The sequence below is a fragment of the Cervus elaphus genome, chromosome 23 (genome assembly GCF_910594005.1).
Source record: "Cervus elaphus chromosome 23, mCerEla1.1, whole genome shotgun sequence".
NCBI classification, from domain to species: domain Eukaryota; kingdom Metazoa; phylum Chordata; class Mammalia; order Artiodactyla; family Cervidae; genus Cervus; species Cervus elaphus.
The window spans coordinates 77,704,679-77,725,829 of NC_057837.1; the positions used below are offsets into that span (position 1 = coordinate 77,704,679).

Genomic DNA, 21,151 nt, shown 5'->3' on the forward strand with positions numbered 1-21,151 from the left:
GTCACTCGAACCCAACGCTCCGCGTCACGGCCTGCGCTCAAGACGCGTGGGCGGGGTGGGGGGAGGCATGCAAACCCACGCGCCGTGGGCGGGGCGCCAGGGGTCGCCTAGGCAACGGGCGCGCGCCACGCCCAAGCCCGGAGTCCGGGAAAGGAGGGGGGAACGCGCGCGGTAAGATGTCTGCCAGGCCCCGCCCCCGGGCCCGCCCCGCGGAAGTGCTCGCCGACACCTACGAGCGCTGATTGGCCCTCCTGGCTGAGGGGCGGAGCTCGCGGCAGCGCGGTGCGTACTTCCGGTTGCCGGGTTGACATGAAGAAGCGGCGGCGGCGGCTGAGGCGGCGGTAGCGGCGGAGCCGAGGCTTGCTGGGGGACTCGGGGCGGCGAGCGCGACGCGGCCTAGAGCGGCAGACGGCGCAGAGGGGCCGCGGGTGAGGTGCGGCAGCCGCCCCGGCCCGTCATGGAGATGGAGAAGGAGTTCGAGCAGATCGACAGAGCTGGGAGCTGGGCGGCCATTTACCAGGTGCGGGAGCGCCCCGGAGCGCTGCAGGCCCTTCCTGAGGCCTCGAGAGCCTTCCCCTCACACACGCCGCCCCGGGCCCCGGTCTCCCTGTGCGTCCCGCCCTCCGCCTCGGCCACCGCTGCTTGAGGACGCTATCGGACGGCGGCCGCGGCCGGTGCCCTGTGTCTTTGTCCCCTGGGCGGGCCTGCGTCTCTCCCGGGACTCGCAGCCCCCCGCTGACCCCCCCACCTTCCTCAGGTCCTCCAGCCCCGGCTGACCGACCTCGCGAGCCTGGAAGCCGCCGGCCTCCGCTCTCGGCGCGAAGCCTCGCACCCCGACCCCGCCCCCCTGCCCGGCCGCTCTTTGTCCCCTGGGGTGGTGGGCAGAACGCCCCCCGCCCCCACTTCCCTTCCTAGACCGGACCACCGCGGACTGTCTTCCTTTGTCTCCCCGGGGGGAGAGGAGGACTCCCGCCCTGCCTCTCTTACATTTCCTCTCCCCCTAGTCGCCGTGCTGCGTCGAGTCCCAAGGATGACAGTCCCTTCCCCTTTCCTGTTCATTCATTTGATGGATCTGCATCGGCGTGCCTCTTACCGTGCTAGGCACTGCGGAGGCGCTGGAAGTACTGTTTGTTGAACGAGACCTGCGAGATCCTATCCAGCCCGGGAGCTTAGAGTCGAACGGGGGCAGTCAAACACGTGAGCAGATCATTTCAAGTGGTGACAGGGGCTGCGGAAAAAAACCAAAATATCAGCGGGTCGAGAGTGACTTCAGGGGAGAGGGGCTGTCTCAGAGAAGGGGATCAGGGAAGACCTGTCAGAGGAAGAGGCATTTGCTCCGTGAGCTCAGCCCTGAGAATATCAGACTCAAGCGCTTTCCAGCCAGGAGGCCTGTAGCACCCACTCCACTGGGGCCAGAAGGTTACCCCGTGTCAGGCAGGCAGCGCGGGGTGGGGGGAGGTTAACGTTTTTAACTCTCTCGAAAACAGTATATTTTTCTCCGGCGAGCATCTGACCCTTCGGTCAGGGTGGAGATGATGTTTTCGCAGTCCTCCTCTCCTTGTGGGCTATGGTGGTTCATGAATAAAAACTTAGGGAGGTGGGGTTTCTCCCATATGTCTGCATCATCAGCTAGAAAAGATGAAGAGGTCTGCTTTCAGAAGCAGCGAAATCCTGTGAGGAAAATGTGTTGCTCCCGATTAAATGTCATTGCGGGGGTTGTGAGGATTAACCAAAAAAACCACACTGGGTGTTTTAAATAAGCGATGTGCAGAATAGAGAGGTGGTGTTACTTGTGTAAAGCGAGAAGGCTGTCTTCGGCTTATAGGCTCAAAAGGCAAATTGTGAGACCCATCAGCTGGTAGTATTAACATCTATTTTGAGCTCCACTTAAAAAGGAAAAAAAGCTTTAAGCACTTCATTGGTATGCTTGACTAACAAAAGCCTTTTTTTTGGCAGGCTTGGTTTCATGTGGATTTGCATCAAGCTTATTTGACAGGATTATTTTTACTTGCACTGTAATGTATATTAGCTTCTGATAGACTAATGTTTATAACCACTCTAATCTGTATAAGTACGGTCGATCAATATATAAAATTTGTATTCCATGTCTAGTCTCATCTGAGTGAATTGAATGAATTCCGCGAGTGACTTTGAGAATGTGTAGACAAGTTTTTTGCATCAGATTTAATACAGTAGAGTAAAGTGGTTTTAAATGAAAAAGTTCTTGGTCTGAAGTGTTGAAGTTGATTATGATGTACCCCGTCTCAAGTAGGGGTGGCCTCCAGGAGGTTTGGGGGAAAATCTTTTATATGGAAACTGACTCAGTTGGCAACAACAAATTCATATTGTAAAAAGCCTTTGGTTGAATTTGATTTGTTTTAGGGCAGAGTGAGAGACCTGTCACCCAAGCATTGTTAAAACTGTGTTAAGCAAGCCATTAGCGTGGAGCATGGTCTTCAGTTAAATTTCCCTCGTTCTTAAGTTTGTCTACCACCTTGAAGTCCCATGAGTTATGTGTTGAGATTTCTCTAGACTCATAATGGATTGCCACATTTCTGGAGGTGGTTTCTTTTATCTTAGAGAATTATCCACTCAGGCTTTCTCACCTTTGCAGTACAGATATTTCTCTCTCACAAAATCGAAATTAGAAGCTCTTTTCCTTCTTAACGTTAAAAGTGTTAACAGCCAACTGTGGCATTTTAAAACAATATAGAATTCAAATGACCTTGAGTTTAAAGTGGCAGATTTTCCAAAGTATGTGTCAATTTACCGAAACCATTATTTTTCAGAAATTCAAAGAAATGTGTTTATGGTTGGTAGAAAATGGAAGTTAAAAATATTTTCTGGCATGTCACAAGGAAGGCAACTTTCTTATCAAGCCACTTTGAGCTTGCTTAGTCTATTGTGATTTAAAAAATAATACGTAATTTTTGTAAACAAAGCAGTGCAGTTATTTCTCACTATACTAACTTCTAACTGGAACAAAAAGATGTAAAAACTCAGAAACAATGGGAAAAGAACACAGGATGAAGTAGACTCTTACATGCTGAGGAATGTGGCAGCTTAGAAAACACATGTTTCAAGCAAAGATTCTCTGTCGATTTGATAAAGTGAGTATAACTGGTTTTAGTCGTTAATTCTAATAAATAGCATAGACATTGATAAGCATTTAGGTCTATAAAAAGTCAGCTCTGAAAGCATGTGCAGATGGCTTTAAAAATTGTTTTCTATCATTTAAATGATTGTATGTCTGGTTTGAAAAGTGGAAGTAATACATAGCGGGCCTTGAGTGCTCAAGAGAGAAGAGATAGGGGAAAGGGATTGGTTTTGGAGCTAGAATGAGAGAAGAGTGGGCTTGAATGAATCAAAATAGGAAAAACTGCACGTTTGTAATTTAAAGTTGGGGTCAGGTATTTTCACTATTTCTCTCATCTTTAATTCTTTGATTCTCTGACACTGTTCACTACTTCTCAGTATGAATGATTTGATTGTCTCAGATAAAAGAGATTGCAACAACAGCTTGTGACTCGAAGGCAAGATTTATTGTGTTAGAGGCAGGCTTTGTAAAAATAGGCCACTCTCCCAATTGACATTTGTTTTTATAGCTGCTTTCATTGTGAAATACGACTTAAAGCCTGACTGTGTTAAAACCATGTTGTAACAATAGTCCACTAAAATTCCTTACTGTTCTACACTTCTTGTGTTGTTATAGTCTAAGGCGAATATTAAAATTTCCTAATAATTTTTATATAAATACTATGCTCTTCAGAGAAAAACTATGTTTTGTACAGAGGAAGAGATCTATACACTATGACTCACTTCACTTAAAAAAAAAAAATAAGACAAACGGAAATGACATGGAGAGCTTGGGAAGCCCTAGTCATCTTGAGTGACCCATTAGATCTAAATGTTCTCTTGTAGCCCTGGTTTGAGTGCACTAAATTTAGGTGTCTGATCCCCACTTTGGAAATGTGCAAAGACACTTGTAATTGTCTGGACTCCTCTTAGATTAACAGGGGGTACAAGTAGAAATAGTGAAAGGAAGAGTGTTTTGCTGTCATTATTTGTTTGACATCACTGTTGTATTTATAGGAATACTTTGGTTCTTTTGGAAGTACATCATAAATCGTACCAGATGGTTCTAAAAAGTCAGCTGGCGGATAACATGTGTATACATGCACGCACACGTATGTGCTTAGTCGTGTCCAACTCTGTGTGACCCCATGGACTGTATCCCGCCAATATAGTGGTAATGCAAGTAATTTTCAGTTATCTACCATTGGGCTCCAAAGTCTCTCCAGTGCATTTTGCATTTTAGCACAAATAGCTCTCCCAAATCTATTTTTTAAAAATTCTGGTATTGAGTAATGTAATTAATGTATATTGAATTTCATGATAAATCTTTAAATTTCCTGTAGGGGTTTTTTCATTCTCTAAACTGCTGAAATAACTGTGTCTGCTCCATGGCGCCTGCCCGCCCCACCCCACGGCCGCCTTTTTTCTCTTTTTGAGTTGTCTGTTTTCTGATCATTTAGTTGCAGAATCCTTTTAGCAGTTTTGGTCCAATGCTGTGCTCTTAATGGCATGTATTTTTCATCAGCCTACCTGATGGCGTGTGAGTTTTGCACAAGCTGGCGTCCCTCCCTACAGTGTTTATGTTAATTCGCTCATGGTAACCAGCTGATACTGACTGCACAGAGGCTGGGCATGTTCCCTTGTACTGCCCCTGCTCGGGAACAGTGGGGAGTCCAGCTGGGTCATTGTGTCCAAGACAATGCAGTTTGGTACCAGTCCTTCGGTGCACGTTTTGAATATCCAGGAATGCTGGGAACTTTGCAGTGGTTCTTGATTCCCTCTGCCACATCTCACTGCCTGGTCACCATGACATGCTTCCTACCATCCCAGTGGTCTCAGTTCTCAAATTTTACCTATGCTGCTACCATATCTGGTTTCACATGACAGAAATTAGTGAAACCAGAAACATACTAATAAGGTCCCTCAACAATCTCTCCACATCTTCCCCCGCCCTACCGGATGTATTCTTCACATTATCTCTAGAGTAATTGTGTTAAAAACACACCTGAGCCTGTCTCTCCTCTGTTTACTTCTACGCTGTCGTTTACGTGTGAGGTCCAAACTCCTTGGCGTGGCAGCCAGGCTCCAGCCTTCCCCTCTCTCCCATGTACCTTTTATTCTAGCCACCCTGGAAGGTGCAGTCTTCTCCAGACTCACCCTTCTCTCTCGTTCTTCTGTCCCTTGGCTCAGCACTCTGTTTAGGCTGCCAGTCCCTCTTTCTGGCTTAGACGCGTGCCCCTCACACTAGATTTTGGCCTTCTCGCTTGCCGTGTCTGTACACCTTCACACCCATCTCTTTCAAAGCCGCGTACTCTCATGGGAGTGGTTTCTTCGCATCTGGGCGCATCTCCTGTAGAGTCGAGCTGTGGAGGTCGGCTCTTCATCTTTCTCGTTCATCTAGGTGTGTTCTGCACTGGCCACAGGTGCCTTAAGAAACGCTGGGGTCGAATTGGGTGTCAGCACTTTGCTCTGGGCCCTGACAACAGACAGACAGTCGTGGTTCCCAGCTCGCGTTCTAGGGGAGGAGGGATGGTAGGCACACATGAATGATGGGCCTGTGTGGGTACTAGTAGCAGAGGCCCCTCTCAGAGGAAACCAGCCCAGTGTGAGCCGCGGCGTGGTGAGGCAGTGTGCTTCTGCCCACTGTGGTGGCTTGGAAGAAACGCTTAGGTTCTTACGCAGTAGCGTTCACACCACCAGTGTGTTTCACAGGAACTTTCAGTTTAACAACAGATTTGTCCTTGGCCTGGGGTGAACTTAATAGGAAACTTGGAGGTAGTATATCTGTCTCTCTAAAAATCATTGAATTACTCTGTTCTCATCACTCGACTTGTTCTCACATGCCTTCTAGAAGAGCTTCACATGTACCTGGTTTGTAAAATATGTTTTGACTATGGTGGGATTAAAAATATGGTTCTCCATAAAGTAACAACCCTTTTAAAATCTGTGATTTTTCTTTTTTTTTCCTCAAAGTATAAATGGTAAAGGCAAACATTTTTGGCCTTTGATCAGACCACACTCCTGGCCAAGAGAGTAGTTGAATCTTTTGCTTTTTCTGTAGTCAGTTCTAACACTAACTAGGCTGACTGGGTCCCTTCCCTACTTTGAGCTTCAGTCCCTTCCTTTGTAAAAATAATCCTCGACTAACTGACCACTAAGTTTTCATCAAGTAAAAAAAGTCTTTAATGTACTCACAAAGAGAGTTTAATGTTCTTGAAGTAATCCTTGTAAACACTGCAGTGGTTACTCAGTTTTGTAAGGTATGTGGGTGTCAGTGGGCACAATTAGGCTCAAAAATGCCTGAAAGTTTTGTGAGTATAGTTAAAGATTCAAAAGAATTGAAGCTTTTTTTCCCAAGAGGTATTGAAACATTTTTAATAAGTGGGGTTCCTTTGGTTCAGTAATGTGGGAAAATGAGTGGCACTGACATATGAGTTACGCTTGCAGTTTTTCTCAAAGTAGCAATTGGTGGTTTTTCCTGTAAAGATAGAGGAACTGATTCTTGAGAATTTACGAAAGATTCAACCCCAGCTAGGTACATGAAGAGTCGCTGCCCTTTATGTTGTAATTTTAGAAAGAAGCCTACATCTGGTCTAAATTCGTTTGAAGGGTATGTTAGTATACGCAGCGGCCATGTTTGCGAACACATCACCTGAGGCTCCAGCATTTGAGAAATAATGCTTCACTTTGGGCTTCAGAGTTGCCTGACAGCTGCCGTCCCCTTTCTCAAGGCTGTTTGATGTAATCACAAGTGACTTACTGACAGTCTGTAAATTTTGAATGTCTGAAAGCTATGAACAAGACCATTTCCCACATAAGATCTTTTCCCCCAAAATAAATAGCCAGAGGAAAATCAAGCGCGCACACACACACACCCCGCCCCCATCAGTCAATCTTGAGACTGAGGTACAAGTCACCCTGCAGATAAAAATAACTCCTGATACATGATTTTCAGTTTTCTTCTTTTTAAATTTGTGACCTGATTTAATTTGCAGTTCCAAATGCTTATGATTCTGCCGAGGCTGTATGTAAAGTTTTACTGGTGGTGGTTATTTACTTGCTAAGTTGTGTCTGACTCTCTGACTCTGGACTGTAGCCCGCCAGACTCCTCTGTCCATGGGATTCTCCAGGCAAGAATACTGCAGTGGGTTGCCATTTCTTTCTCCCAAAGTTTTACGGATACCCCATGGTAACTAGATTTGGTGCTTAAAGTGTTCTGCAGCACAGAATCACAAAGTAAACGTGGCTTATTAACAAAGGGACCCTTAAGGATTGTAGTTTTCTCGGGAAAATTCACATATTCCCTACTACTCTTAATCTAGTACTGTGCCAGGAAATTTTGAGTCCTTATTGAAGAAGGTTAACCACTTGTTGAAGCAAACCTTTGGGCCCAAGTAGCCTTGTGTCCTGGGCTCTTTTACTTGTAGAGCAGTCTTCCCAAAGACTGAGTGAGGCATGCTTTCTTTGACAGATGAAGAAAGAAAAGCCTCGGTTGTGTTTTGTGGCTTTTGTGGGCCAGCAGCACCACTTGGAAAGATAAGATGAGCATAGCAAAACTAGGGTTCCAAGACTGCGTTTTTCTAGTTTACTAGTTAGTGATTAGAGAGGGAGATCTCTCCCTTATCTCCTTTACTCTGTTATTAAATGTTCTCCCCCTGACTTTTGTCTTCTTACCTAATGGCTTTGTTATTGGTACAACTCTTGCTTTTGAAGAATCACATTTAAAAATTGCCACACTGAGTCCCAGGGAACAGCTTAGCTAGTTTTTATTCTGATGAGTACTGATTACTCAGAGAATTATGCACTGCTGTGAATTGCTTACAGGAAGGTGAACATCAAGTTCTTCTCTGAAGAACAGGGGGTCACTTAAAAATGTCTGCACATGAAATCACTTCTGAATATAACTTCACTCAAGAGAACAAATAGGCAAGCTGCATTTGGCATAATAGGGTAAATTAGCTTTAAATTCCCAGTTTAACCACAAATGGTTAAACATTTGTCGCTGTTATATTTATCTCTCTTAGACCTTGTATTGCTTCACTTTTCAAAGAGTCAGGCCTGAGTTTGCTTCTGCAGGGATAAAGGTGAAGTATGCTTCAGTGGCTAGTCAATATTTGTGTGGCCTTCGCACAGAGAGAAGAGGCCTCTCGGAAGATATTCAAAGGTGTATTGGAGGGAGTTTTGTTTTTTGTTGTTCTTGTTGTTCTGCTTTATTTTTACCCTAATTTGAACTGTTTTTTGACAGCTTCTGGAGTTAAGAGTGTCGCCATTATTTTTCTCTGTTACGTGGATGTGCTGTGTAGGTGTAGTTGCTCAGCAGTGTCCGACTCTTGGCGACCCCATGGGGATTCTCCAGGCAAGAATCCTGGAGTGGGTAACCTGTCCCTTCTCCAGGGGCTCTTCCCAGCCCAGGATTGAACCAGGTTGTCCCGCATTACAGGCGGATTCGTTACCTGCTGAGCTGCCAGGGAAGCCCCTGCCGCCTGGATGCTACTTCCTCATTGCCAGGGTCTTTCAGATCATCGTCCTAAGAGGTGGGGTGAAGGGGTGAAGCAGAGTGGCGCAAGGTCAGGAAGTTGCATTAAGCCCCGTCAGGTTGACAGGCGCAAAGCCCGCCTCTGGAGCAGCCCTCGGTGTGCGGGGTGAGGTGGCCGTGCTGGAGGGCCAGCTGGTCCATGTGTCTCTTGACTGTTCGTTGAGAATCCACGTCCCCAGGATGCGTGCTGTGCTCTCAGGGGCCCTGCATGCGCCTAGCATGGCACTGTTTCTAAGTGTATTTAAGTGCTCCTTCATGTCCCACTGACAGTTCCTTAGTACCTCCTAGGGATTTGGTGCCATCAGCAGAGCTTTATTCCGTCTGTTCTCATCGTAGTACCCAGGTCTGCTCCTGTCCCTTGTTTTCCTGCTTACTGTTAAGAATGCTTTTGATAATTTGAGTAATAGTATTGAAGAGCACAGAGGAGCAGTTGGTAAGTTTTATGCTCATCTTTTCTTAACCACTTGTTTCCATCCTTTTTGAGCTTGAACTTGCTTCAGAAAACTTATCAAAATGTAGTCATCACTCAGAATAACTGTAAAAAAAAAATAGTTGAAGTTTAACAAACTGGTACCTCCCCCCCTCCCCCGCCAGGAACCCATATTTGTCAACTAAGCTTCCTTTTGCAACATGTTCCACTACTTGTTATTGTTTCCCAACAGGCTGTTCATTGGATGGCGATGTTCCTTTTGAAAGTAAAATAGATGGCTGGAGGAGATGGAGGCAAGGTTTGGTTTGCAGTAGGAGTCTGGCCTGTCCCTGGCTCTTTGTGTGAAGCGCAGCTGGAGATGGGTGTGGTCCATCATCTAAAATTTCCTATCTTCAGTTTGAGGAGGTGGTTACCATTCTAACCACTGACGAGCTGCACAGTACCGTGCTATTTTATTTTCAGGGTGAAACTTAGCTCTAGTGGTTTCCCCTGTACTTGCCTTCAAAGTAATAAAATGTCATTCTTTGGTAATGTTTCCATGTCAGGTCCACTTTAGAAGGAAGAAAGGATACAGCTGAAGTTAAAGGATTAAACTGGCATCACTCCTTTAGTTTTGTAAATGCTTTTAATGTTTGATTTTTGTAGGTTGATCATAAGGAAGTGATAAGTGTGTTAGGTTATTTGTGGTTTGAGCTAATTTTAGTCTCCTGTTCACAGCTTGCTTTGTATCCTTTGACATTAAAACATGCTTTCTTAGAAAGACAAATTTTGAATGTAGGACTCGGTCTGTATTCTGCACTTGGCTACATTTCAAAAGCATATTTTTGTCAGTACTTTGGTAGCTGGACACTGTGAAGCATAGCAGCCTTCTTTTAAAATCATCGATTGCTTTGCTGAGTAATGTCTCTCCTTTTCCAGCACGTAAATTAGATTCTTTCCTCCAGGCATGGAACTGTTGCTCCAGGCCAGTAGCTAGGAGGGCATTTTTAAAAAGAGAGTCTGTCTGATCCTGGGATGTAACTGTGCTCGGAAACCTTTCCCACCCTGTCCCCTTCCTTGATAGAGCCTTGTACTCCTAAAGGCTGGGCTGTTGTCTCTCCAGTACTGGTGAGTTTCTCACAGGAGTTTTGCTTCAAAGCGTTAGTTCCAAGCTGCCCTGCTCCCCACCCTTAAGGAACCACCCTGAACACACATCCCCGAGGGCCTTGTGAGGGGATGGAAGGGAGAGCACGGGGTTTGGGCTCTGGGTCTGCCTTCTGCTATTGTGGGACCTCAAAGGAGTTAGCATTCAGGGTCAGGAGAAATGTAGTGATTAGACCAGATAACCTCACAGCTTGACTGGAATCTCACATCCTGCACCTCCGGGGTCAGATTCGGAGCCAGGAGAGTGGGATAACTTTGCTGGGAAAATCAGAGCTTCATGTCCTACGGATGCTAGATTCAGGAGCCTTCTATGTTCTGTGCTCCCCCTTTATCTAACAGTGAGACAGAACTTTAAATTTTCATATTAGCTCAAATCAAAACTTTAAAGACTTCATTATGTCTTTAAAAATAGAGAAAGCACTGTATGTAGGCATAAATTATTTTATAAAATGACCAACTGCCACACTGATGAATGCAGTTTCTTCTGAAATTCTTCTCATGTCTAAAGAGGATTATTAAGTTTTTGTAATTGACTAATATCTCCCATTCAAGGGAGAGAAACACGGTCTGATCCATGTTCTGTGCTCATTCATAATGAAACCCAGTAATAGCTAACATTTATTGAAGTCTGTTGTATGCCCCAGGCACTGGGCAAAGTGCTTTACATGCAGCGCCATTTATTACACACCATAAATTGGTCTTTAATAGCAGGAAATGCTTTAGGAGGACAATTAGGTGTCAGAACTTCTATGTTCTTCCCTGCCTGAAGTCTCCCGTGTCCTGGATCCAGCTTTACAGCGGCCTGGTGGCGGTGCTCACACTGACTGACGCACCACTGCCCTCAAGGAATTGTGCTGCGCCTCCTGGGCCATTAGCACCGGGAAAGAGAAGGTGAAGATCGTGACCGTTGTCTGCGTTTCTGACCTGTTACTTAGATGTCACAAGGGGACCACCCAATTATATTGGACTTGGTCCACACAGTGCTTTAAAAACAAGAGGAGCTTAAACTTTTGTTGTTGTTGATAAATCAGGAGGAATCACATACAAATCTGGGTTTCTGACTTTTCTTGAAAAATCTGCAGATGACACGGTCTGAGCCCACTGTGATAGTGGTCTGGTGGGCCCAGGGGCACCACTCCCGCTAATTACACACTAGTAATCTAACTTGTGTGTATTCATTTACCACAGCTCTCCAGCGGGTCAGCCCATCCTCTCTCATATTAACTACCCAGCCCTTGGAACCTTGAATTTGAGCCTCTACTCCAGGCTGGGTTTTTTCCTTAGAGTTTGCTATCAGCATTAGAATTAAGATGATTTTTAAGATGATGTTTAGGCTTGTAAGTAGTTAGTGTGCTGTTATTAGATAAAATCAGAGCAAGGGAATTTTAGCCTGAGATGTGGTGGCTGGTGTCAAAATGCCTGAGGGCGGGCCCTTGACATTAAAACCCAGGCTAAGATCATTAACCAGGGGCTTCTTTCCTTCCTGCCCTTCCCCCTTCCCTCCTCATCCCTGACCCCCTTCTGCTATTTTGAGGAAGCTGGAAGCTGCCACCATGTTTTTCCACCTCGAGCAACTGAGTGTGACTATATTTTTGTCCCATGTTCAATTATTTCCACGAACTGTTTTTGATGATCAACTTGGAAATTAAATTGGATAGTCCATGTGGGACTTGATAAAAAGAATGACTTGCTCAAATGTATTTGCACTGAGAAATCTTAAGAAGTAAGGTTTTTAATGACTTGCTTTGTGACCTGGTTAGGAATGATACCATTTGTTGTGTGTCTCAATTTATATTTCTTTCTCTACCTTATACACTCTAGCAAGGGATGAAATAAATGATAGCCATAATAAGAATATTTATATATTACAAAGACTAGATGTGAGGGGTCTCTATACCTGTTTAGCAACAGAAGTTCATATTTTATTATAAGAGATGCTGTTTCTTTGATCTCTCTTCAACACCTGTTCTTCCACAGAGGTGTGTTCTATATAACGAGTCAGAACAAGCAATAGAGGGAAATCCCTGGTGGCCCAGTGGTTAGGACTTCGTGCTTTCACCGCCACTGACGTGGGTTCAGTCCCTAGTCAGGGAACTAAGATCTTGCAGGCTGCATGGCACAGCCAAAAATAAATACATTAATTAATTAAAAATAAAGTGTTTTTTTTTTTTTTTTTTTTTTAAGTAAAAGCACTAGGTAGGGCAGATTCTTTACCATTATAAAGCAATCAGGATCTTTGTTCCAGGGTTTATACCTTTTCCCTTCCTAAAGCTGAATCCCAGAAGGACAGAACTGACTCAGCCGTGAATCATGTGACGTGATGGCACTACTCATTTAATGCTTTTTTGTATTAAAATATTTGCAGTTAAAATCAATAACTGAAGATCAGTTTCTCCATGAAGCTTTTTAGCTACCCTTTATTTCCTCTTCTGTTCTCCAGTTGTAAGCTCCTCTCAGGCTGAGTCCATTCACTCATTCAAGTACGTGAGCTGGGAGGCAGTGAGGATAAGTGGTGCGCGAGAAAGACACAGTCGGTCCTTGCTCTTAAGAAGCTTAGCAGTCCAGCCAGCAAAGGGGCTGAAAAGAGATGCTCCCAGTTCAGGAATGCGCGCCTATTGGCTTAGGCCTGGTACTTGGGCGTTTGGGAGAAGGAAAAGCAGGCAGAGGAGCTGTCAGGTAAAAACGGTTTATATAAGTCACATCTGGGCTTCCCTCGTGGCTCAGTGGTAACGAATCCACCTGCCAGTGCAGGAGACGGCTTCAGTCCCGGACCATCCCACATGCCCCGGAGCACCTAGGCCCGTGCCCCGCAGCTATTGCGCCTGCGCGCTGAAGCCTGGGAACCGCACCTTCCGAAGCCTGAGTGCCCTAGGGCCTCTGCATCGCAGCGAGAGCAGCCACCGCAGCAAGAAGCCCTGCAAATACCCTTCAGTCTACAGAAAACAGCCTTATATTTTAACATGTAAAATATTTTTTAAAAGAATCTTTAAGTTTAAACTTGACTCACTAAGAGCAAATTGAAAATATGTGGCTCTCCCCCTGATTTGCAGATGATACTGTAAGATAAAGGTCTCATTTATTCATTGTGAACTTTAAAGGATATTTTTAATGGTGTTGGCTAGCTCATGCCATTATGTGGTCTGTATTAGCGGTTCTCTATAAATAGATGGCTTTGTTTGAATGATTCTTTCATGTCTAGTACCTTGTAAAGTAAGTTTGCTGATCATTTATCCTTGTTTTAAATGACTAAGTGATGGGCTTTAATTCTTAGGCATTTTAGCATTTTGGATATGATTACAAATTCTGAGACTTTATGATTACTTAAATTTAAACATACAAATTACCATCTTGAGCAATTCTGAATGAGTTGCTGACTGTTGTCTGTTTTCCATTCACATACTTACTAAACTCATTCCTTGCTGTGTAGGAACAGTCAGAATTAGATATCTGCAAACCATTAAGGTTGTGAAACATCTATTTTTCCCTTTTTCTAATTCTGGCTATGAAGATCATGTATCAAAGTAACACTGGATTTTATTTTTTAAAGAATAATTGTTGATTACTAGTCATCAGATTTGAAAAGGGGAGAGGTTTTCTTACTAATGGGTGACAGAGTAAAAGAAGCTTTGACTATTTTTCTTTTAATGGTGGAGGAGGATGTTTAAGTGTGGTTTTGTTTTGGAGTCACTTACGGGTCGCTGAATGGATACCATGGAACACCCACAGCAGTAGATGTACGGAGTAGAAAACAGTAGTTCATAGGCCTCTAGCAGAATCCCTCAGCACAGCAATTAACGGGCAGAATATTGCCAGGCGTTGGTGGGGGGCCGCGGTGCGAGGGAGCAGCTGTTTAAGATGGAAGTGAATAGGGAAGCATCATAAAAATAGACCTTCAGTAGAAATCCAAACTCTGGACAAGACTCCAGTTCATTGATTATGCTTTGTCTTCAGATTTGCTGAAGAAAGTGAAAACAGTGAGGACCAGAGGGGAGGTATGGGGGGGGGGGTGGGTATATCTCTTAGAGAGGACCCCAGCAGGGATCCATCCCCTAGTCGTAAATCGGCTTTGGCGACTGGTTTAATTACTCACCTGTATCGCGCTGCTTATGTTTTAAGTGGGCCCCTCTGCATCCCTCCGTCCCCCTAATTTTCCTGGCTCCCAGCATGTCTTCTGTCCCATGGCTGCTTTCATTCAGGGCCGCGTCAGAGTTCACTGGGGCCATCCGCCTACCATGCTCACCTTGTACAGTTCGTGTCTCTCCTTTCTGTCTCCCTCCCATGGGGGGCCAGGCATGCTCTGGCCCTTAGCATCATCTCTGTGTTTCCCGTCTCCTTAGACTCAGACCTTTCACTCTCTGATCACAGCGCCCTGTGCCTCCACACCCCCTCCCTCGGTTACTTCCCTCCTCTGGGTTTACTCCTTCAGCCAGATTTTCAGCTGCTCGTTTCCAGCCCAAGCCCTCCATTCCCTCCAGCGGTCAGTCCCTTGAAATGCTGCCTCTCCAGTATTCCCACCTCGCCCTTTTGCCCATCTTCTTGCCCTCAGCACACCTGACCAACTCCACCCTGCCTGGACCAAGCCAGCCACCTGCTTGTCTCTCCCTGGGCCCTCGCTCCTAAGTGCTGCTGGAGAGGATCTTCCAGCTGTGCAGATGGGCCCGCTAGAAGTCTGGTCAGTAACCTCAAGTCTGTCTCCCCCAGCTTCTGGCTGTCAGGCCTGAAGTTTGCCAGCCATCCTTCAAGCCTTATTTCTCTCGACGGGAAAAAGGAGCCTTTGTCCTAAGACAGCCCTTATATCTGTGCTCTCCACGCCTTCCCATCCTACCTGTTCAAGGCCTCTTGTTCTGACAGGTTTGTGACTCTTTTATGTATGTGTCCTTAGCCCTCCATCTTTTTTGAACCACTTAAACATTTGCAGGCTTTCTCTGGCAGCAACTCCCCCACCATCAGTGCTTTCCAGTTGAAATGTTTGAAATAAATAGGTCACTGTGTCCATTGTTCACCTCCTGTCATTCCCCGACCCAGGGAAGCTACGCTCCACCCTAGCACACCTTGAAAATAATTCTTCACAAGGTCACTGTTTGCTTCCTTGTTGCTAAATCCAACGGATTCTTTGCATCCTTATCATAACACCATTTAACACGGTCGACCCCATTTGCTTCTTGAATATTCTCTAAGCGCAGTTTCCATCACTCTCTTCCTTTCCCTTTCCTTTTGTATCTTCTCCCTTTCTAGCTAGTTGGTCCCAGCTCTCACTCCTGGGCTCCTCTGCTCCTCTGCTGGGGGAGTTCCGCGCGTCTCCCCACACCACCGCTCTCATCTGCCTCTCTGTTCTTCGCTGTTTCAGTTGTTTGCCCAGAAGTAGTAACAGCCCCTGAATCCAGAGTGGCTCACAGATGTTCTTGGACTCTGGTACAGCTTCCGAAATGAGTTTTGTTCCTGAAATGTCAGCTCGCTGTCTCCCACAGGGCCTTTGTGTGTACTGTTTCCTCTGCCTGGAACATTCTCCCTCACCAAGTCTCATTCTGCCTTCCAGTCCCAGCGTGGGCATCTCAGGAGGCTTTCTCAGACTTCCCCGACTCCCCCATCCCTGAACTTCCGCTTCCATAGCGCTGGGTGTGATGACGCTGTAATGACACCCGTTGTCCTGTAATGGCCTGTTTGCCTACGTATCGCCAGTTAACCCGTCTTAGAAGTCTTCAAAAGGGCAGGACTGGCAGGATTGCTTTTGTTTGAGTCATTTCTGTCCCTTAGTACCCAGTAAGGCACATAAAAGAGCCTAATACATAGTTCCTGAGTGAGTCGATGAGCTGTGCTCTTTGGGTGGGTGAATTGGAAGCTGGTTGATAGTGAGGCGCTGACTAGGTAAGTGTTGTGCAGACCATGTGTTACTGACCCCACCATCGGTTTAGCACACTGTTTTTTCTCTTACCTTTTAGAGTATGTGTGGAAACCGCCCCTCCCCACCCCCCCACTGAAACAAGAAGCCCTTCTGACCTGGATCCGGGTGGAATTCTTGGTGTGTCCCTCAGGGTGCCCTGATGTAGTGAGACTTCCTTCCAGTGGTCCTTAGCTCAGATAAATAGACGCATACGTACATAAATACATTCGCTGGAACTGTCTCGTCTGTAAGCCACCTTTGTCTCCCTCAGCCGGTCCTGCCTCGGGGCTGCACACAGCCCATGCCCCGGGGGGGCCTTTGCGCTGTGGTTTCCCAGTTCGCGTGTTCCACCGTGCGGGCTGTGCGGGCCAAGTAGGAGCAGCATCAGCAGGGGGGAGTCTTCCCTCCTGAAACTTCTCAGGTTTGGTAGCTGGGACTGACCAGCGCTGACAGAAGTAGAGGCATTCATTAAAAGCCAGAGTTGTCAGCGTGCAGGATGCAGAGCTCCTGTTCGCAAAGGATTTTGTGGTTGGCTTGGTGCTCCTCTATAAAAGTAAAGAATTGGACAAAAATGGGAGGAGCGTGCTTAGGTCTCTAAAGTCAGATCCTTTTTCCTAAGTAATTTGCCTTTAGAGTTTCATTTGTTTGGAATTTCCTGAGATTTTGATCTTGCCAGACAATTTCCAGCAAAACAAAATTCTGGGCAGGTGAAGAATTTGCATGTGAAACGAAATCATTGTTCTTGTTTTTAACTCTTTTCTTAACGTATTATCCTTGGTTCAGCCCTGAAGGTTATTCTGTCTTTTGTGACTCTCAACTTTTCCCTCATCTTCTGGTTCTTACGAAAGGAGTGGCATTGTCTGAATGGAGGAGAGGAATAAAAATAGACGTCAAACCATTATTCTTGCCTAGGCAGGCTTGCCTTTACGGCTTGGAGTGGAATGACGTGTCTGATCTGGTGAAGAAGGGGTATTTCGGGTTGGTTTGGCTTCTTGTTGGATTTGACTTTTTTTTTGAAGGTTTGTCTTTTAAACTGGAATTTTTATGTGAATGTAATCAAATGTGTATAAACATCCATAGTTTCCCAGTTGGCATCACACATTTCTGTTACCTGTATTAAACAGAAGTCATTGTGGTGAATGGCGTGAGGCAGGGTTGCTTATTCAAATGAACCAAGGCCTGGCATGATTAAGTGGTCGTAAAGCAGACTTGTGACCAGAGAGTTCTTTTCTTCCTGGCCCAGTGTCCTTTCCTCCAGATGTGCCCCTTTCCCGGAGCCCGGGGCACGCCTCTTGTCGGAGTGACGGAGCAGAGGCTTCCTGCTGGGACTGCAGCGCTCGCCCGCCTCAGTCTGCTTGCCGCAGAATGGAGGCACTGAGCCCTCATTGCTACTACGGGAATTGTTTTCACCATGAAAGTGCCTTTAAACAAGTCTGAAGGCCAGAGGTAGACCGGTTGAGAACCAAGTCGAAATAGCATTAAAGCCAGAGCTGTTGGCAGGAGTCTTACAAAATGTGTTGAAGATGGTTATGGGAAGCAGGAAGCATTTCTGTCCCAATAGGTTGGGTTCAGACATACTAACACAGTCCCGGTGTTGTGGTGTCTGTTACCGAGTCCCCACTCACCATCACATTCTTTGTCTTGTTTCCCCCTTCCTTGCTTCCCCTCCTCACCACCCTCTCCCCCACCCGGCCACTGCGGGCACCAGTAGCAATCGCCCACATGTTGGGCCTCAGGCCGCTTCCCTACCAGGACACGGGCCGGCGGCGTTGGCTGTGGACGCGGAACCAAGGTCAGTGGGTTCTCGCGCTGTGTGCCTTGGGACATTTGACTGGCTGCAAGCTAGCAACAAACTGCTACTTCCATGGTCTAATATGTGGTTGTTTTCTGTCTCTGTATTTAAGGCCGGTTGAAGAAGATAGATGATAGAAGCAAGCCTGTCTTATGCTTGCTTAAGCAAGTCTTCAGCAGGTTGGGAGAGGTGCTCATGAGCAGTCAGAAAGCCGGGCGCAGCAGCCTGTAAGGCAGAACAGGCTCCGAGGGGCCGAGTTCGGCGTCCATGGGTTTTGGTTTTCGTCTGAGTTTTAATCTCCCTGTTTTGTCCTTTTTAAATTGACAGGCCTCAGATAAAAAGCTGTGGGCGGTCTCATGTGTCGTGGAGTACCTGGGTGTGAGTCTCAAAGATTATGACTGTCCGGAGCATCCCTTAAATCTTACTTGGGTCAGTTCACAGGAACAGGGTTCAGATGGACTGTTCCAGCTGGCAGAGTCTAGAACGGTAACCAAGCATGAAAGTACAGACAGTCCCTAATACGTAAACGCGTCCAGTACAAAAGGTTGAAAGTTAGTTGTTCAGGACATGGAACATAGTTTCTATAGAATCAGTGCGGTGGCTAAGGTCCAGACTTACCCTGGTACCTGTTTAATCTGCAGTATACCTGAAGTGTCCCTATTAATATGTGCTTTTCCCGTAGAATTATTATATACGACGATTACTTATGCATAATAGTGGTTTTATTAATAAAAACCATTCTTGGTTCCGTCTGGGAGGTTGTGTGTGTGTCTCTGGGCGAGGGGGTGGGATGGGTGTGTATTAATATATACGCTGTTCTCATGTAACCTTGGCACTGGACGTAGTTTTTCTCCTCCCCTCCAGGTAAGTGTGGGCTCCCATGGATTTCAGGGGAGAGGCTGGGTTAGGGATGCAGCGGGTAGACTGGAGCTTGAAGAATTGGTTAGGCTGGTGCTTCTGGGGCTGGAGAGCAATGGCAGCTCCCACAGCACTTCCTGGGCCAACCATCTCTTCATTGTCCTCTGTTGTTGTCTCCTGGGGTCTCCAGACATTGACCTTTTTTCCTTGGTTACCGTTTTTTTTTGCTTGGACTAGGGTTTTTGCTTCTGATCTGCGCCTGAATTTCTTATCCGAGGCTCCTGTTTTTGAAATAAATATAAAGTCTTTCAAAATTAAATGTTGTAGCAGAGTTGTCACCTGTTAATTTTTCTGTGAGAAATTGTAGAATCCCAGGTGACTAAACTTTATAAACTGTGCCTGTAATCGCAGGTGACTAAACTTTATAAACTGCACCTGTATTTCAATTTCATCCTCCCCTGATGTGTGTCACATTGCAGAAAATAATAATAGCTTTTATAGTTAATACTGGTTACATTTCCAATGATTATATTTCTTATTTAAGACTTGTTTTCAGGTAAGACCTTTTCATGACCGTACCTGAAACTGTACAACGCATTTTCTACTTAAACCTTTGGAAGCTGTCCACAGAGTCCAAGATGAGTTCCTCCAGGCACCTGGGTAAACCTTCGGGCAGGTGATCTCTGTGGCCTCCTCCAGCTTGATTGGTGCCCCACCTGGTCCACAGAAATCTTCACGGGCAAGTACAGGCAGCACAAGCCAGGCCTAGCAGACGGGACCTAGAGAGTGTCTGAATGGCTCGGCAGGCCTGGCCCTCGCAGCCTTGGAGAAATGGTTTGCCTCCGGGGCTGTCATCTCCCATAAATGTCACATTCCCCTCCCTGAGCCCACAGATAGCCAGCTTGCACTTCATCTTCGTGCTCAACCAAGCAGTGCTGAGATGCGGGGGCCTTGGGCTCCTGGCTGATGGCTGCAGTTGCCCTGGGTGTTTCCGTTTAGCACCTGGCAGCTTTTGAACTGGCTCGTGGAGAGCTACAGGGCTAAGGTTCCCTGCTAGTTCACGTTCAGCTTTTTGTCCCTGACTGGACAGCAGCTGTTTCACTTCTCAGCAGAAAGGGCCACTGGGCCTACCCATGCCCACTCAGAAAGGAAGGTGAAGGTGTGATGTACCACTTCTGAAAGGTTGGGTCTGGCGTCATCGTAAACAAGAAGGAGGGTCAGGCAAGGCTGGAGGTGGAACGTGGCTGCTCCCCAGAATTACAGATTGTTCCACAAGTGCATCCTGGCACAGTGTGATGGAGGTTTCTGGCATTTTATTCCTCTTAATAATCATAGCACAGAAGGGGATGGGGGAGTGGGCTTGTCTGGCCGTGGAAGCTGTCGTATTAAACAGCACTTTTTGCTTTTAACAAGCTTTATCCAAATGAGACTTTACGTTTTCTCTCTCAAATTTACTGGCAGTTTTTCTGAAAACATCTAATTATTTTGCCAGAAAATCAGTCAAGGACTTAGCCTTTTTTTTTAACCTATGCAAATATGTACACACTCTTTTAAAATAGATCAGACAGAAATGGGTTACCTGTAAGATATTATATATTCTCTAATGCATTCTTTTTATATTAGGTACATTTCTATAGACTTTCTTATGCTCTTATTTGGAGGATGTATTTTGTAACATAGAGCAGTGCTTTATCTTGCCTTATAAGCTTGATAAATTTTTTAACCACTAAACATTTTTTTGTATATTGTGAAATCCACTGAGTAATTATAACATCAGCAGACACTTGTTTACACGTTAACATATGTATCTATTCCTAGTTGCACTAAAAACCCAAAATAGCCTTCAGTTCTTTAGTTTTCCCTTACTTCCAGCTGATTGCCACGCCTGCCGGCTTCCTTCTTGAAGTGTGCATCTGACCCTCTTCTCCCTCGTCTTCTCCGCTCGCCTCTTCAGGCCCCTCCTCTCTGGCCGTTTCTGGTCCCCTTCAGGTGGATTGAGCCCTTCACTTCCAGCCTGTCTTTCATGGGACGAGAAGGGATATCCTTGTCCTACTCGAAGACTTCCAGTGGCTCTCCGTTGCTGTGTCTGTCGTCTCCAGATTCCTTGGCCTCACCTAACACAGGTGCTTACAGCAGGTCCGCGGAGGGTGTGGCCCCCTCTGCTGGCTGGCCTCCCCCACCCCTCAAACCCCCCCTCGCCCGTTCCCTTTGCACTCCAGGCTGAGTTGTCGAGGGTGCTGGGTCTCCTGTCCGCCGAGAGCCTCCTTTCAGCTCACAGGCCCCACCTCCGTGGAGCATGTGCCTCCTGCTCCCAAGGCCAAGCTGACTGTCCTGTTCAGTTCCTTTCTTTAAAATACTATGGCAAATATTACTAGTATGCTTTCTCTGTTACCTCTGTGAATGCAGTGATTTTCCCTTATCCACCCCAGGAATCCC

General features: G+C 46.1%; 1 protein-coding gene across 2 annotated transcripts in view; it reads left to right on the plus strand.

The window, feature by feature from the left end:
* The first annotated feature begins 279 nt into the window (after positions 1-279).
* Positions 280-21,151, plus strand: part of PTPN1 (protein tyrosine phosphatase non-receptor type 1) — a 62,854-nt gene continuing 41,982 nt past the window's right edge. For both annotated transcript variants that reach the window (XM_043882771.1, XM_043882772.1), the window contains exon 1: positions 280-520. In XM_043882771.1, the coding sequence (XP_043738706.1) occupies positions 458-520 (63 nt within the window). In that variant the 5' untranslated portion in view covers positions 280-457. The remainder of the gene's footprint in view (positions 521-21,151) is intronic.